Source organism: Pogona vitticeps, chromosome 5 (genome assembly GCF_051106095.1).
Source record: "Pogona vitticeps strain Pit_001003342236 chromosome 5, PviZW2.1, whole genome shotgun sequence".
NCBI classification, from domain to species: domain Eukaryota; kingdom Metazoa; phylum Chordata; class Lepidosauria; order Squamata; family Agamidae; genus Pogona; species Pogona vitticeps.
In genome coordinates, this window is record NC_135787.1 from 196,644,536 (window position 1) to 196,662,277 (window position 17,742).

Consider the following 17,742-nt stretch of genomic DNA (forward strand, 5'->3'; position numbering starts at 1 on the left):
CATGCAAATCAGCGCCTGGCACGTGTTTCCCTCTTCTGCGGGAATGGGCTAGCCTGAAAACCAGAAGAAGCCCAGCGCTGGGCCTGGGTGCAAAGGGGGGGGGCAGAGGAGGAGGAGGAGGAGGAGGAGGAGGGCAAAGCTTCTCCCTCCCTGAGCGAGTCATGCCCAAGAAAAGAAAAGCAGAGCCTCTGGGGTGAAGGTAGCCAAGGATGCAAACAGGGGGAGGGGGAGGGGAGCGCTGGCTGAGAAGCACCCTGGGATTACACAGAGGTGGGGGATCCCCATGGGGGCCCCGGGACTCCTTCCTGGCCCACTTGCCAGAGTTAAGGCGAGGCACGGCTCCCGCCAGCCCCACGGCTGCCCTCCTCACGCGTGTGGGGTGGGGTGTGAGGGGTTTGCTGCATGAATCTCCCCTTCCAGGAGACGGAGTCCTGCGGCAGACCTAGGGGAGTTCTTGCATGGGGTGGGGGGGGGGGTCACTGGCAGAGGCACAGGAGGGTCCCCCCAGCTGACCAGTCTCAGGAGATTCTCTCCCACCCACCCCCACCCCTCGTCCAAAGGCTACTTCCTGGCCAATGAGGGCCATGCTGGTCCATGCCAGCAGGAAGGAGGGAGGGGTGGATATGCCCAACCCCACACCTGGCACCAACGACCCCCATGGCCAGGCTTTCATCAGCCCACGGAGGAGGGCCTCTGGACCCAAGGCCTCAGCCCAGATGCTGCCCCCTCCCAGAAGTGGGGTGTGCGGGCGGGAGGGCGGGCGGGCGGGCAGGGAAATCCGGCCAGAGGAGGTTGCCTGCACGGGCCGGCTGTTCTGCCCTCGGCCGGGCCCAGCTGGGCCGCTTTCCTGCCAATGGCCTTCCCCTCTTTTTCCTCCCCCTTCACGCCAGCAGCTTCCAGAGCTCCCAGCCGCCGCCTTCCTTCAAAAAGAAGCCATGCTTCCCCCCCCCCCATGCTTGCCACCACCACCACCACCACCACCGTGGCCTCCTGCAACAGAGGAGGCTGGCTTTCACAACGGCGACAACGACGGTGCCAGTGCTGTCGCCCCTGCTGGGCTGGCTTAATGGCTGCTGCCCCCCCCGGGGGCTGCCGTAGCGGCATTTGTTCAGCCTCGTCAAAGCCATCCCGGAGCGACTGCCGAGGCGGCCTTGCAGAACCAAGGGGGAGAGAGGGAGGCCGCTCTGTTCCCAGAGGCGGCCAGCCGGCTGATGCAAGCCGGCCCCTGAGCAGCGTGGCTCCAGGCGTGGCCACTCTGCAGGAAAGCCAGCGAGCGCCATGCCAGTCCCGGGAAGGAAGCCTGTTCAGGCCAGCCTGCCTCCCTCTCCCGTGGCCTCCTGGGCTGGAAAGGGCAAGCCCTGGCGGGGCTCCAGCAAACCTGGGGAGGCTTGTGTGTGTGTGTGTGTGTGTGTGTGTGTGTGTGTGTGTGTGTGTGTGTGAAGGTCTGAGAGGGAGAAGGGCCCCTTGACGTGCCTGCTTCTCTTTTGAGCTTCTGAAAATGCCAGGGGTTCCCAGCCTCCCCACTCCACGCCAGAGGTGGCTGTGGGCCACAAGGCTCATCGAGAAAGACACGGAGGGGGGGCGTGTCCGACACACACACGTGGCCTCTGTGCCAGCAAACTGCCCAGGGGTCCTTGCAGCAGCACCACCAGAGCTGGGGAGGGGTGAGGTACAGCCAACCGCAGGCCAGTCCCAAAACTCCTGCGTCTGTGTGTGCATGGGGGGGGGGTGTGTGGCCAGCCCTCTCCCCCCCCATCCCCCTTCCTGCTCTGCGCTCCTTCCACCAAGCCCAAATGCTCCCAGGGGTCCGTGAACCCCTACTCTGCAGAGCAAATGGAGACCTGGAAGCTGTGCCCGCCCTCCTCTTAGGGACCCAGCCTTCGGATTCCTCCGCTCCAGCCAGTGGGGCAGAGGCCTGCCAACGGCTGCTGCCCCCCCCCCAAGAGCCCTTCTGACCGCTGCCTCACTCACCGTGCCTCAGCGGCCAGGAGCTCGTCGTAGTGGGACGAACGCTGGTCGTCGTCTTGGCGGTAGCGGATGACGGTGGCCAAGCCCTTGCTCACCAAGGCTTCCGCAATGTTGCTGCAAGAGAAAAGGGAACGAAGGGGCTCAGGGAGGAGGGGGGCCTTGAACCCACAGAAACCAAGGATGGAGAAGCAACCCACCTGAACCCACAGCGTGGGAATGAGCGCCAGACTCTGGTCAGCCCATCCGCCCACCCCTGGCTGGCAGGGAAAGAGAGAGAGGACCGCCCTGCGGAAGGGTGGCCTAGAAGGACGGCTTCCGGGGTCTCCCCACTGGCGAGCGCTGGGATTCCCGGCTCTCTGAAGCCCTCGGGGTTCGTGCCCAAGTGGATCCGTCCAAACCTATCATCCCAGCCTTGCCCTCGCTTGTCCCACTGGAGCTGCTGTTGATTTCACCCAAGGACCCCTCCTCTCTGTGGGGGTGGTGATTCCACCGTCACCTCCAGCCCCCGAAAGGGCCACAGCCGAGGGCTGAAAGGCCGGCCGCGGCCTCCTCCCTCCCTCCCTCCCTCCAGGAATGGGGCTCTCCCACTGCCCAGTCAGTCCGCCTCTTCACAGACCAACTGAGAACATTGTCAGACCACTTAATAAACTTGGTTCTGCCCTACAAATTAGATTGCGTGCATATCTCGTATTCTAATGACCAGGCTTGCTTTTCTACCAGGATATGGGGGTGCCTGGCTTTGCCCACAAGGATCACCAGCCATAAGACTAAGGGCAGGTGCGACGTTGCTACCTTCACAACAGAGAAAGCCTGGAAGGGACCATTCAGTCCTGGTCAAAAGGGTCCCAGGACGTCTCCTGTTGGGGAGGGGGAAGAGAGGCCCACGGAGCAGCTGCCCCACAGCCCTTCCCCAGATGCCTGGAAGGGGCATCCGGGACAACCACAGTCGGGCGCTCCTTTCCACCCTGCGGGTTCCGACACGGCTCCTCCCTCCTTGGTCTTTATGAGTTGGAGGCAGACGCTTTCACGCAGCCCCGTCTGGCTTCCAAGCCGGTTTAGGCTGCTTGCAAAAGCAATGTACCCAGGGAGCTGGTTCAGGCTTTGCCCCTCTTCCAAGACACTTCCTTCCTTGCCAATCCGAACCTGTCTTCTGGCACGCCCCCACCCCCAGGCCCAGTTTCAAAAAAAAAAAATGAACAAGTTACAGGCAGAAAAATCAAGGAGGGAAATCTGCCTCCAAAACCTGACCAGCTCCCCTTAAGAGAGAGAAGACAGGCCCTTTCAGGAAGGGGTTTCTGGGAGAGGAGGGTGGTCTCCGCTTCGTAAATGGGTTAAGGGACATCAAAACATGTTAAGAAAACTCCAGAATTGTTTCTATTGAGTATAATACCAGACAACATAGCTAAGACAAAGAAGTGCTTAGTTATATATATATAGTCGCTGCAGCCAGAATTCTTTATGCCAAAAATTGCAAGAGACCGGTGATATCGAAACAAGAGGAGCTTAATTGAGAAGATGCGGGAAGCGGCAGAAATTGACATTTTATCAGAAGTGTTGAAAGACTGTCCAATACAAAAGGCAACTGAACAATGGGGTTTATTTTATAAATGGTTCGAGTCACCAGACAGTGTCTGAATAATATAGATCTAAACTAGGATGTAAATGTGAGTGAAAACCTGGAGGGCAACGAATAGTAGAAAAGCGGAAAGTTTGAATTTTGATAATGCAGTATGAATAGACTGGATGTCAGTATATTTTGTGTTTCTCCTCCCCCTCCTCTTTTTCCCCCTTACATTTCCCTTTACCCTCTGTATCCCATGTCTTATCTCAAGTTATTAAATAAAAAAAAATGTTGAGAGAGAGAGAGAGAGAGAGAAGCAAGCAGTGAAGAGTACAGTGGTGCCCCGCATAGCGACGATAATCCATTCCGAAAAAAATCGTCGCTATGTGGATTCATCGCTATGCGGGGCAAAAAAGCCCATAGGAACGCGTTAAAACATGTTTAATGCGTTCCTATGGACAAAAAACTCACCGTTCTGCGGAAATCCTCCATGCGGCCGCCATTTTCGCTGCCCAGTAAGCAAGGAAAGGGCGCGAAAACACAGCGAGCGGCCATTTTCTTTACCCGGTGGCCAATTTGGAACCACCAATCAGCTGTAGGAAAAACATCGTTATGTGATAATCAGTAAGCGAAACAGCTTACCAATCATCGCAAAGCGATGTTTTCCCATTTAAAACATTGTTATGCGATTGCTTTTGCGATCGCAAAAACTCAATTGCTATGTGGATTCGTCGTTAAACGAATCGCTCGTTAAGCGAGGCACCACTGTATCTTGAGAATGTGATTATGCCCCTGGATGCATTGCTGCATTCACCAGGCACACAGTAAATCCGGATGCAGCCGCACATGTAGACTGGCCGAAGGGAGCAGAATGGGGGGGGGGGGAGGCCCCTTGTAACAGCAGGGCCCCAACCTGGAAATGACGGCCCTATGGGGTAGATGGGGAAGATGAAGGCAGAGTGCTGCGCTGCGCGACGGTGGGGGAACAGGCCACCACTATCCCGGGATGGCACCAGAGATGACCCTCCAGCCAAAAGGGAAAGGAGCCGGGGGGGGGGAGAAAGGTTCTGAGTCCTCAAAGAAGGGCCACCGGGTGGATGGGGGGTTGGCCAGCCATCTGGGCCCGGGAGAGATCAACCCACTTGCAGGATCCCTAAAACACTCACGGCGAGAGATTGTGTCAGAGGAAGCCAGTCAGAAGAACACAGCTGGATTTGGGGGAAGGCTGGGTGTTTTTTGTCAAAGAAAACAGCAGGGCCGAGAAAGGGGCTCCTGCCCAGCTGAGAAAGGGGCCCAGAGAGGGGAGGGGCTCTCAAACCTGTGGTGCCCTCCACCCTTCGCACCCCAGGCAGAGCTCGGAGGGGGGGGTGTCTTCCCAATCTGCCACGGGGGCTCTCACTCTCCAGAGACACAGGGCTTTGGACCACTTTGCCTCCCAGAAGCAACAGTCCACAGACCGTGGCAGGAAGACAACGGGGCTGTTGGATGCAGAGGCCTGAGAGTGGCCTGGCATCCTCAATTCCTCCCCCGCCAGCCACACTGTCCTCCCCCCCTTGAAAGGCAGCCGTACACACACACACACACACAACCACAGAAGCCTCTGAAAGGCAACCGGGAGGACGGCAAAGGTGATTCTCCCAATTTAATCCCACATGAAAGGCAGGGGCTGGAAGAGAGGAGATGAAGGCGGAGGCGGGAGAATCCGGTTAGGCTGTGAAAGCCGGGCTTTGCCGCTCAAAGGGCTGCTCAGCCAGAAGCGGCCAACAAGCTCTCTGTTCTCTCCCAACAAATGCGGAAACCGGCCCCCAATTTCCTGCAGAAAATGAAGTGGGTGAGCGTTCAAACGACGCCTCCCCCCAACTGCGCCAGGCCGGCTCTCGGCCGTGGGAGGGCTTCCCACTGAGCAGGCGCAGGGCAGCCTGGCCCGTCCAGCCTCGCCGCCACCACCCCTGCCCTGCCACTGGGAGCTGCAATCGCGGCAAGGTCCAGGCGGGCACAGAGCGACCTCACGAGGAACAGCCCCTGCAGACGGGAGGGAAGTCCTCAAGCGGGCACAGCCCAGCAGGGCGAGCCCCTTCCTACCGTGGTCCTGGACAGCCTCAGCCCTGCCTCGCCCAGGGTGGAAGCGGGGCTGGGGGGGGAGAGGAGAATGAATGGGCACCCTGCTTTCTGCAGTAAAGCCCCCACTCAGGCTGCCGCCCCCCCCACCATCCCCAGCACCCGACCTTCCTGAAGTGAACTCTCCATCAGTTAAAGGCTCACTGTCTGAAAAGGGACACTGTGCCCACCTTCTGCCCCCTTCCTGCCAGCCTTGAAATGCCAGCCGGGCTCTGGCCAATCAGCAGGCAAGCTCCTGCAAGGGGCCCCCCAACCCCAGCCCCACCCCAGAAATCACAGGAGCAAAGAGTCTCAAAGGCCTCTGAAGCCGGAGGGGCAAAAGGTGAAGCGGGCGGCATCCCCCATCATGGGGGTCTCAGCCAGAAGGGGGGGGGAGGAGATCCTCCACTGAGATCTTCAAGAGGAGGGGTCCTCCCTCCCTCCACCCAAAAGCCCTGCAGAGAAAGGCCCCCCCCCCAGCCATCCTTAATAGGCTTTTCATGGGGAGGTGGACACTAGCAGAAGCAAGCTGCAGGCAGGGAGGGATGTGGATAGAAGAAGCCCTTCCCTGAAGCCTCCATCCCAGCAGCACTCATGAGGAGGGTGAGACCTCAGCCTGGCCCAGGAGCCTGTAGCCAGGAACTCCCCCCCCACACACACACACACACAAAATAGCTCCACCCCACAGAAGCCTGCAAAAGCCCCAAAAGCGTGGTAGCCCCATGGGGCCAGTGGGAAGAACGAAAGACCCCTACTCACATGCCGCCGATCGTGACCGTGGCGCAGGTGCGCTCTGAGAAGGCGGGCACCGTGTCTGTGGCACTGCTGGCCGGCCGGATGTAGTCCACCGTGACGTTCACCTGAATGCAAAAGCAGGCGGGCAGGAGAGTGGGTGGGTGGCATGTCAGGAAAGGAGGGCCAGAAAGGGTACAGGGCACCAACCCCCTCCTCTTGCCCACAGCCTGGAGTGCTCAGCCCCAGGCACCTGCCACCGTGGCAACGGCCCACGGGGAAGAGGCCAGCCTCCATGGCCGTGAGGCGGCAGAGATGAGAATCCATGGCCCCAGAGCACAAGGGGCACCAAACACGCCACATTCAAAGCACGCCGGCAAGAGAGAGGGAGCACCCGGGCCACACCCTCGGTGGGCGAGCCAGGCTGCCCACTAGCCTCCTGGGCACAAGGGCGCCTCTGCCACCCGTCCTCGTGCAAGCCGGCCGCGCCATCAGGAGGGGCAAGGAGGAGGAGGAGGAGGAGGAGGCCTGCCCTCTCAGGAAGAGACCCTCCTTTTTTGCAGGCAGGGAACGCCCTGGCCTCCCCAAGCCAGGAGGATTTGGGGGGTGGGGGGTGGGGTGGAGGCTCCTGCTCCCACCTCCAGAAGCGACTCTGCTGCCTCTCTCTACAAGGGCTGGGGGGGCTGGGGGGCACCTTCCAATCCCCAAGGCCCTTTTGGGGGCAGAGAGAGGAAAGGAGACATGAAAGGAGGAGCTCAAAGAGCAAGGGTCCCATGGGGGGGGCCACCACCACCACCACCACCACAACCACCGGTAGCAGCAGCAGCAGAAGGAAGCCAAGTGTCCGTGGCCCAAAGCCAGCCCCCCCTCCTCTCCCCCACGCAGAGCCACGCCTGCCTTCTCTGGACCAAATCAGGCCTGGCAGAAACCACCGTCGTGGCCCCTGAGCCACGGGGCAGGGCAAAAAGAGCTGCCACGGCTACTGCCGCCACCTCCACAGCTGCCCCTTGCTCTGCTCTCCCTCCCTCCCTCCCCACAGCCAAGTCAAGCGAGGAGGAGGAGGAGGAGGAGGAGGGTGAAGTGAGTGCGAGCGAGCAGAGAATAATTACCCCAGTGGGATCTTGGCCAGGAGGCCCAAATTAGCAGCCTGGGCTTGCAGGCAACACCGCCAGGCTGTCAATCACAGCCAGAGGTCACGCCTCTCCATTCAGGCCACTTCTGCCGCTGTGGCAGCACCACAGCGCCCCCTGGTGACCCGCAGTGAGGCATCTGCCAGGAGCTCCTTGGGGGGGGGTCTCACCTGAGGGCACAGGGAGGGGAGAGGAGAGGAGAGGACCCCCACACCTCCCACCAAGACCCCTTCGGCCGCTCAGCACAGCAGCGGGGGGGGGGGTGGCCTCTGAAACAACCCTGCCCCTCCTGTCCCAAAACCTGCCTGGGAGGGAGGGGCTTCTGGTCGCGGTCTCCCCCTTCCACGGGTACACAACCAAGCGGCCCATCTGGGCGGGCGGTGCTCTGCGCGGCGCTCAGGACCATCCAGACTCCATCCACCGGCTCCCCTTGGGCCGCACTGAGATCTCCACCGTTCAGCTCCCAAATGTGGGGCTGCCCCCCCCTCTAGAAACAGTAGCGGGGAAAGCCGAGCCCTTCCCTGGTCCCCTGACCCACTTTTGCCCTGAACCGCTGGGAGGTCCGGCCGCCAGAAGGGCCCCCAAGGGCCGGAGGCAGAAGGTGGCCCTCCCAGGTAGGAAGAAGGCAGGGGCTGCGGAGACGAGGGGCTGCCCCCCGCCAGCCCCCACCCCACCCCACCCCACCCCAGCAGCGCCACCTGACCCGCGCGCAAGACCAGCCCCCCACCCGGGAGGGGGAAAGGGGAGGTGGCGGGCCGATCCGATCCTGGCAGCAGCAGCAGCAGCAGCAGCAGCAGGAGGGGCGAGCGGGGCGGGCGAGGACGGCAAGGACAAACGCGCCCCTCCCGCCTGGCTCGGCTCGGCTCGGCCTGTCAGGTCCAATCAGGAGGCGGCTCTGAGCTCCAGGGACGGTTTTGATCATTAACGCAAAGGACTTTTTCATCGCTTAACTCAATCAAATTAATCTGAAGTGAAAAACGTGGTGCTGACAAAGGAAATATTTATAAAGCGAGTTCCTGCAACATCAAAGGCAGCCAAGAGCGAGCGAGTGCGCAAGCAAGAGGCCAAGCAATCGAACGGGGGGGGGGGGGTCCCAAGGCTACCTCCGCCAAAAAGCACTATGAACTGCACAGCGCATCAGGCGCCCGCCAGCTGTGCCCTGCCAAGGTCACCGGGAGGCTGCGCGGGCTGCACGGAGGGGCCTCGCGCCAAGATCCTGACACCAAAGGGGGGGCTGCTCTTCCCTTCGGCAACCGCGGCGTCCCCTGCCCGCCCACCCCTTTTGCCCCAGGAGGCACCCCCCCCCTGCCCTGGGTGCTTCGAGGCATCTTCCTCAGCAGCCTCAGCAAGAGTGACCAAGGAGCCCAACCACCGCTGCCCTCCAAAAGAGGAGGAAGAGGAGGCCCCACCAGGCATGGGACCGTGGGGGGGGGCGCTGCAGACCCACACACCTCTCCCAAGACCGCCCTCTCTCAGCAGGTTCAAGACCGCTTTCCCGGAAGGGGACCCCACTTAGAGTGCCCCTAACGAGGAGGCCTTTGGCCAGGGGCCTCCCCACTCGCCCCCCCCCGCGTGGCCCTGCCCCCTCTTCGCCCCGCCCTTCTTCTCTCCCCCCCCCCCGCTCTGAGCCAAAGGCAGGACGGCCGAAGGGAGACCCGCCACCCCACGGAGGAGGAGAGCGAGGACTGGGCCACACAGCGTCCGGGTGGCCGTTTGGCCACGCACCAGAGAGTCAAGCACCCCGGGGGGGCCTACGTGGACCCACCTCGCCCCGACCCCCACCCACCCACCCAGCAGCCCCCACAGGGGCTCACCTTCTTCCCAATCAGCTTCTTGCGCAGGAACTCCCGGGCCTCAAACATGTAGGGGATGTCGTAGAGGGGGCGCAGCTTCCGGTTCTTGTCCTGGGGAGGAAAAGCAAGAGAAGGTCAGAAGGGCTGCAGCCCCATCTCTCTCCCCCCCCACCCCCCCGGGTCAGAACGAGGCTGGAGCCCCAGTAGAAGGAGGGAGCCCCCTTCGTTCCTGGGGTGGCAGAGACGGCAGCACAAACGGCGGGGGTTGGTGGAAAGCAGGTCGTTTAGGACACGCAAGGGAAGCGCGATTCTGTGGCCCCTCCAGGTTCGGACTCTCTTCCGCCTTGCTGCGGAAGGCCAGGAGGCAACACCTCTCTCATGATACGGGGCAGGAAAGTGCCCGTCGGCCTCTCACCCAGGTGCCCCCGCCTGGCCTGGGCCACCTTACAGCCCGGTCCCTCGCTTCCCACTCCCACCACAACCCCACATGCTCGGCCACAGCCACTTATGAAACACACAGGGGAGGCCCCGGGCAGGAATTCTCTGGCTAGGAACCGGTTCTGCTCATTCGTTAAGGTAACGTGGCATCAACATGCATACCCTCTGTGAGATAGAAAGAGCCACGAGGGTGGTCCCTCTCTCCTCTGGAGGCCCCTCTCGTTAACCCATTCAACATCCATATCAAAGACCCAACAGGACCGCCGTAAAGCAAAAAGCGTGCTGCTTATATACCGCCCCATAGCACTTCAAGCACTCTGCAGAGCTTCAGGCAGAAGGACAGAGGGACACAGACAGAAAAGGGAACAAATAGAGAGTGAGGGGCCGCTGAAATATCAGGAATGTTTCCTCTCGGCAAGCCCTCCCTGGGATATTACAGGAGAAATCCCCAGCACCAGACACGCTTTCAAGACCCCCTTTCTGATTCTCTGCTCCTTCTCCATCCGTTTTGCTGGATTCCCTCACGCGCCCCCCCCGTCTCCACCACGGCTGCCTGCCTTCCATCCTAGATTGGACACCCAAACCCCAAGGCATGCCCTCTCGCAGCTGCCCGGCACCTCTTTTTCCTCCAGCCATTCCCAGCTCTGAAAACACGGCATCTTTTTCACTCAATATTTTTTCAAATACCCACTGGCTACTGGAGCAGAACAAAAGAAAATCACTGTGTGCTCTGTAGACCACAGCAAAACCTGTGACTGTGGAGGATTATGAGCAGCTACGGATGAAAGAAAGAAAGCAAGAAAGCAAGAAAGCAAGAAAGCAAGAAAGCAAGAAAGCAAGAAAGCAAGAAAGCAAGAAAGCAAGAAAGCAAGAAAGAAAGAAAGAAAGAAAGAAAGAGTGTACCTCAATGTTTGACTGTCCTGATGCATACATAACCTGTACTCCAGACAAGAGGCCGCTACAAGGACAGAATTTGGGGAAACAAAATGGATTCTCGCTGGCAAGGGTGTCAGACAAGGGTGTATTTTATCTCATCGATTCAGTATGTATACAGAACACATCCTATGAGAAGCTAGATTAAATGCAGATGAAGGAGGAACAAATATTGATAGTAGAAACATCAATAGTTTAAGACGTGAAGAAAGGAGCAATGGCATGGAACAACGTCTGATGAAAATGAAAGAAAGCACAGAAGTCGGACTGCCGTAAAACACCAAGACGACAAAAATCATGACTACAGGAGAACCACACAACTTGAATGTTAACCATGAAACCAAAGGGAGAGACCACAGCCAAGACATCAGAAGACGGCTGAGACCGCGAAGGGCATCCACGGAGGATTTAGAAAAAGGCTGAGTCTCAGGATGTGTCCCTGGAGACCGAGACCAAGGTCCTCCACACTCTTGTACTTCTAATCACCAGGTACGGGTGTGAAAGCTGGACAGTGAAGAAAACCGGCAGGGAGAAGACTGGTTCGTTTGAAACGGGGTGCCAGAGCAGAGCTTTATGGATCCCCTGGGCTGCCAGGAAGGGAAATAAAGAGGATCCTAGATCAAATCCAGCCTGAACTGTCTCTGGAGGCAAAAGCATTGAAATGGAGGCTGTCTGACTTTGCGCCCATCACAAGAAGGCAACGGATTCTCTGGAAAAGACAATCATGCTGAAAGGTGGAAAGCTGCAGGAAAAGAGGAAAGACCAAATAGGAGGGATGGACGGACTCCCTAAAGGAAGCCACAGGCTTGAGTCTGCAGGAGCTCAGCAGGGTAGTTGTGGACAGGCCATGTTGGAAGTCGCTCATTCATAAATCGGGGGGGGGGGGGGTGTGTGCGCACTTGGTGGCACACATCAATAACTCTGCATGTCTCTGTGTGCTTCCCTAATCTACGATCAACCCAGGAAATGAGTTTTTATTCAAATGCTTTAACTGCACGGGTGCAGGTGTGCACATATACCACCTTGTGCATTACGCAGGTAGGGGGAAGGACTTCCAGGCCAATGAACCTCAATAAACTTTTCATGTCAAAGCTTGAAACAAAGCATTTTGCCTGTTAATTCTAGAGAATATTAACCGTTCTGCGGCAATCGTTGCTGCCAGCTCCTTTGCTCCTCCGCGCTGGGTCTCTTTCCCGGTGGGACTCCCTGACTCGGCAGTCAAAGGGCCCCCAACCTACCTTTCCCTCGGATGCCTTGGGGTCAGCTGATCAGACAGAGGGGGACACACCTGCCCCTATTTGAAAAAGAGCCTCAGACCAGCCAGGGCAGAGCAGAGGATGCTTGCGCACCAGGGGCAGCAGCCTCCCCTTAGGTGCCAGGTTGGCTCTCTGTCACTCCGGGGCCCACAAACCCAGAAGGGAACCATGGCAAGTTTTGGGACCACTACGTGGCTCACGTGCCCTCAAAGTGATCCATCTCTCTCTCTCTCTCTCTCCTGAGCCGTCACTCAGCCTGTCGGCCCACCTCTTTGGCGATGGGCGTCTTCACCCAGTGGGTGTTTCACAGCCCAACTTCAGACTTGGCCTGAAAGGCTGCTGCAGCCAGAAAACAGGAACGGGGTGGGTGTCATTCTTGAGATGCTTTGCCCACATACAGAGAGAGAGAGAGAGAGAATATGTGTCAGACAGTCTTAGATTTCAGGGCCACCTCGTGCAAGTGGCGGGCAGGAAATCCAGGCAGGCTCTCTCTCTCTCCAAGGTGGGGGCCCTGCACCTTCCCTTCTGGACTGGCCAGGAAACAGCCCCCTACGCCCGGAACGGGGCCTGGCTCGGCCGGGCACAGAGGGATCTCCCGGCTGCTTCTCCAGCTTCTCTGGCAGAATCAGGCCGCTCGCCTGCGCTCAGAAGCTGCTGCCTCCTGCCTCCAGCCATCTGCCATCTGGGTTGCCCCTCCAGGCAGCCAGAGGCCTGCCAGGCTAGCAAGTGCCATGGGAACAGCCCTGCCAGCATGCCCCTCCTGGAGAGCTGCCTCTGGTGGCCGCAGGGCGCCCCTGTTCCTTGGGTGGATGCATCGCGCGCGCAGCGCCGCCTCAGAGGGATGAGTAGCCCAAGGGAGCCTGGGGCGGAAGCCCTTCCATTACTTTGCGGGTGCCAGAAGAATTAATAGCCTGGCATCAGGCCTCTCGTCAGAAAAAGCAATAAATATACAGTGTTTCCGAAGAACTCAGAGTTATGCTGCAAGGCGCTGAAACTTCTCGCCGGATGCATATCCTTGGCTTGCCAACCACAGATCCCCGAGGCATAAATTACATATTTAGGGCACATAAATTCATCCCCAAATCCAAGAGATGTCACAGGCTGTTCTTAAACACTGACAAAATTCCCTCCCTCGGGAAGGGCGGGACGGAGTCCGCCTGAGCCTGGCGGGGCCGAGACGCCTTCGCCTTCCTGAGCCAGCGCATGAATCAGTCGGCCGGAGCAACGTCCGTCACCCGGAGGAAGGCTGGCCGGCAAGTGAGCGGGCAAAGGCAGGAGGGGGCTGAGAGCCAGAGCCCCCACCCGGCAGGGCAAGCCCTGGCTCCCTCTGCCCCTACCGCTTGGGGCAGCAGAGAGAGAGAGAGAGAGAGAGAGAGAGAGAGAGAGAGAGCTGCCCTGCCAGGTGGGGGTTCTCCACCCGGCCCTCCTGGAGGCAGAAGCCCCCAGCCATGGGCTCATGGGGATGCCTCAAGCCCAACGGAGGAGGGGGACCTCGGCTGCGCCTCCTCTCGCCACCCTTCTCCATCACCGAAAATGATGGGGATTTGCAGCTCTGGGGGGGGGGGGGAGAGGGAGGTGCTTCCGGAGGCACCTTCTTTCTTTCTTTCTTTCTTTCTTTCTTCACATCAGACACACCACAATGAAGAACACACATCATGGGGCTGGGCAGCAACCAGAGGGGGCTTTTGCTCTCCCTGAATCTGCCGGCAAGCGAGCCATCCATCCATCCCACTCAACAGCCCACCTCCCAGGTCATCCCCCGCGAACCGCAGAAACCTGCCCCGAAGGAGGTGCTGGTGCCAGGTCTCCCCCAAGAGAAACAGCGAGGGCAGCCAGGGGAGAGATGGGTCACGGACGGGGGGGGGAGCATGCCCCACACCCCTGTAATGCTCACAGCCGTTGAGCCCTCCTCTGGGGATCCTCTCCAGAGCACCCTTTCTCCTGAACAAGCTTTTAGAAATCCAGGAAACACTTTGTAGCTCTTCCCCCCCCCCCCCAAGCCAAGCATGGGGCAAGGCAGGCTAAGGGCTTAGCTCAGGAGCAGAAAAGCGGCTGGGATCTGGAGGGGGGGCGCCTTCCTTCCCCTCCCCAGCTGCCACCAAGGGGGCACCAACTCTGAAAAGCCCAGCCACCAGCCACCCGAGGCCAACACAATCCGGGGGGGGGGGATGTGGGGCCCCAAGGCAGGGGCTGCCGACTTGTATCCAAGAGCCACGCCTTTCGTGAACCACCGCGTCCCTTCTTCCCACCCATCAACCCCAGCAGAACTGGGCGGGGGGAGGCAGCCCCCCCCCCACGGACCCCACCGGTGACAGCATCCCCCGTGGTGGCCTTTGGAGGCTCCTGGCCCCGCCGGATGCGCTGGGAGGAAAGGCACAGGCTGTGTGCCCATGTAGGGGTCAAAAGGGGAGAGAGAGGGACGGGGGCCTGGAGGCTCAGGCTTTGACCCTCGGAAAAGGAGGCCCTTAATCCGCCCATCTTACAGGTTTTAAGCACCTAATGCTACATAAACTGGCACATGAAGGAAAGCTCAGCCTTGCTGGGGGGGGGGGGTCTTTGCTGGAGGCACAGCTGGCTCACCCCCTGCTTTGTGGCAGAGGAAGGAGGGAGAAGAAGAAGCACCCTCTCCACGGGGGGTGGAGTGTCCAACCTGTTCAGGTGCCTACCGAGGGGCCAGGAGGGGGGCAGGCGCAGGGGTCCAAACAGGCCCATCGGCTAGGGGGAGAGGGGCACCTGCCCCCCCCCTCCGCTGCATCTCCTCCATCTCGCTCTCCCTTCCCTAGAGCCCTGCAGCCAGACCAGGGGAGGCTCCCCGACTCCAGCCACTCCAGCAGGGGAAACGGGGGGGGGGGGGAAGGCTCAGCACCCCTCGGAGGGCCGGCCCAGGCCAGGCCAGGCCAGGCCAACCCCACTGGGCCTTTCAGGAGAGCACCTACAGGAGTCGGGGCTGGGACCTCTTGCAGGGAGTGTTCACTTCAGTTCACGTCTAGTGTATCAGCTAAAAGCCGTCATTGCTTAAAATACAGATATGGTCAAATAAAGTCATGATAAAATCAAAGACACATAAAGTAATCAAAGACGCTTCATATCTGGGAATCTCCCACACAATTGATCGCAATGGCTTTCAGGAAATTGGCTCGGACATTTCTGGCCGCTTTTGCAAACAGCGCTGTTCTATAGGTAACGTAAGGGTCACCTTCCAAGAGGAACCTGGCCGCCTTTATCAGAGGGCTTTCCTCCTGTCGAGCATCTCCCAAAATGTTACCCCGGAGCTTTTCTCGGGGGTTCTGATGTAGCGGACAGTGGAGTAAATAATGGAGACCCCCCTCTATCTCACCTGCTCCGCAGGTCTCCGTGGGGCCCCCAGACCCACAGCAGGCGGGCTTTAGGGCGCTGCAGTGCCGGCTGCTGCCACCGCCACCACCACTACCCCCCCCGACGTGGCACTCTCCTCCCCTAGGAGAGGATCCGGACCCCTCCTCTCACCCCACAGGCACCTTGCTCTCTCAGGGAGGCACCTTCCAGAGTCTCCCCCACACACACACACACCCCTGCCGCCCCCCAGGACTCTCTTTGGGAGAACTGACCCTCAAGGAAGGCAGCCCAGCTGCCGAGGTGCCAGACCCCAGTGAGACGTCACCCGCCCCCATAGCGCAGGCGGGGCAGGGCGGGAGCGGCGGCATTTTCAGCAAGAAGCGGCGAGAACTCCCAGGGAAAGGCCACCTGCCCCCCCCATACGGTATTCAACTCCCAGGGGGCAGAGCCCAGGAGCAGCACATGCGCACATGGAGGCGCACGCACCCCCATCCAAGGGCCCTGGCCCCTAAAGGGAAGGAAGAGAGCCTCCCGGGGTGGGGGGGGGAAGGAGGCTCCAGCAGCTCTCCCCACCCTTCTGAAAAGCCCCAGCGCCAAAGTGAAAGGCAGCCCCTTGACTTAGAGGCCGTTCCTGGCGGAAGACAAAACGGGCCAGCGATCCAATGAAGACGAACGGGGCAAGAAGAGGTGGCCGTGGGGCTGGGAGGCTCTTCAGGTGGATTCCCGTCCCCGGAGCACCATGGCGGGGTGGGGGGGGAGAGGTCTGGGTGCCCCTCCTCCCCGAGCCAGAGAAGGGCTGGCACAGGAGGGGGGAGGACAGGGGTGGTCACTCCGGCACAGCCGGCCAGCCAACCTCCTTACCACTGCCTGCCTGCCTGCCTGCCTGCCTGCCTGCCTGCTCACAGGCCCGTCATGGTCCCAGACGCAGGGCTAGAAGGAGTCTTTCAGATCCACTCTCCCCCCCTCCAATCTCTCTAGCCCCACGGGGCAAGCACAGAGCAAATCCCGGGGGGGGGAGGGAGCGGATCCAGGCTCAAAACCCCTCCCTTGTCAAAGTAGAGGTCATGGGCACTACATGTGCTTGAAGGGAAGGACTCCCACGCGCACACCCCCGTGACGCACCCACACGCCCAGACACGGTTTCTGGGCTTGCACCCTCCCCTCCCTTCCGGAGCCGACGCCGCCAGCGCCCACCCGGCACAGACGTGGCGCCACACCTCCAGCTGACAGGCGGGTTCTTGCAGGTGGGCAGCTCCTGGTTTTACACATGAGCTAATTAGGAAGCTCATTAGTTGTTAAGTAATTAGCATAACAAATCAACTCCAAGTGACAAGCCAGGCAAGGCAACTCAAGATTAAGAGGCAAAATTATTGGAGTGATTTCTTCTGGCAGGGCATCACATTTCTGAGAGGTTTGCGCATGGGCCTGGAGGCGGGGGGGGTGGGAGGAGGGAGAAAGCCACACTGCTATGGGGCAGCCCACACAACAGACTGCTGCCAAATTGGGGTTGGGGCAGACCCAGCCAGAGGGCGGGTGGCCCTTCTGCATCCGGAGGGGGGACCCAGAAGACTGGGCAACCACAACAGCCCTGGGAGCGGCACCTTCCTCTCGGGGTCTCCCTGGGGAGGCACGGAGGAGGGGGCCTGGCGGGAAGGATCCACCTGCCCCAGGGGCTTTGCTGAGCGGGTGGGCAGTGTGCTGGGTGCACGTCTGTGCTGCTTTGTGGCCCCACAAGGAGAGCTGGCCTTCAAGAGCAGCCGCCCAAGAAGGTTGGGAAAGGGTCTCCTCCTCCTCCCCCCATCATCCCCCGCACACGCAGGCAGGCACACACAGGGAGACACCCAGGCTGCCCCGCCCCTCGCTGGCCACGCCACAGCCCCCCGCCCTGCCTTGCCCATCCCAGCCGGGATCCGCCAGCCCTTTCCGGATCCCTGGCACTGCCCCGTTTCCTTGGCACCACTTAGCTCAGTTTCCATCCATCATGGTTCACATCCTGCCCCTCCACTGGACCGCCTGGCCCATTAGCTGCTAACGGGCAGGCTCGTCAAACGTCCCCTTTGAAATCCAAGCCTACACGGCGTCCCCCCCCCCACGCGCTTGATCGCTCCTGGCAGCTCCTCTCCTCAGAGAATTGCCAGCCGTTCGTTCGTGGTGACAGTTGTTTCCTCCTCCTCCTCCTCCTCCTCTGGAAACAGACAGTCTTCCCTTCAGGACAGCGTGTTCCCCCCCCCCCCCATGCACACACGTTCCACCCACGCCACCCCACCACCACCCCGGCTGCCACTGCCTTCCGCGGATCTGCTCCCTTGCAAGACACAGGCCTTCTCTGCACGCCCGCCTCACTCCGCCACGGCCTCTCTGCCAGGTCAGGGGACCAGAGCCCTCCTCCTTGCCCCACGTCTGTCCACCCACCTCGCACGTGGCCTACGCCCAGCAGACCCCTTCTTCTGCTTCTTCTTCTGCTTCTTCTTCTGCTAAATTGCCAGCCCCCCAGCTGAGGGAACGGCCTGCGCTGGGCA

At 60.2% G+C, this 17,742-nt stretch overlaps 1 protein-coding gene across 1 annotated transcript in view; it reads right to left on the minus strand.

Annotated features, from left to right (window-relative positions):
• The window catches only part of SND1 (staphylococcal nuclease and tudor domain containing 1), a 143,567-nt gene that overhangs the window by 78,896 nt on the left and 46,929 nt on the right, over positions 1-17,742 (minus strand). The window contains exons 11-13 of the mRNA XM_073002343.2: positions 9,303-9,392; positions 6,386-6,486; positions 1,972-2,082 (exon numbers count right to left, since the gene is read on the minus strand). Coding sequence (XP_072858444.2) covers positions 1,972-2,082; positions 6,386-6,486; positions 9,303-9,392 — 302 coding nt within the window. The remainder of the gene's footprint in view (positions 1-1,971; positions 2,083-6,385; positions 6,487-9,302; positions 9,393-17,742) is intronic.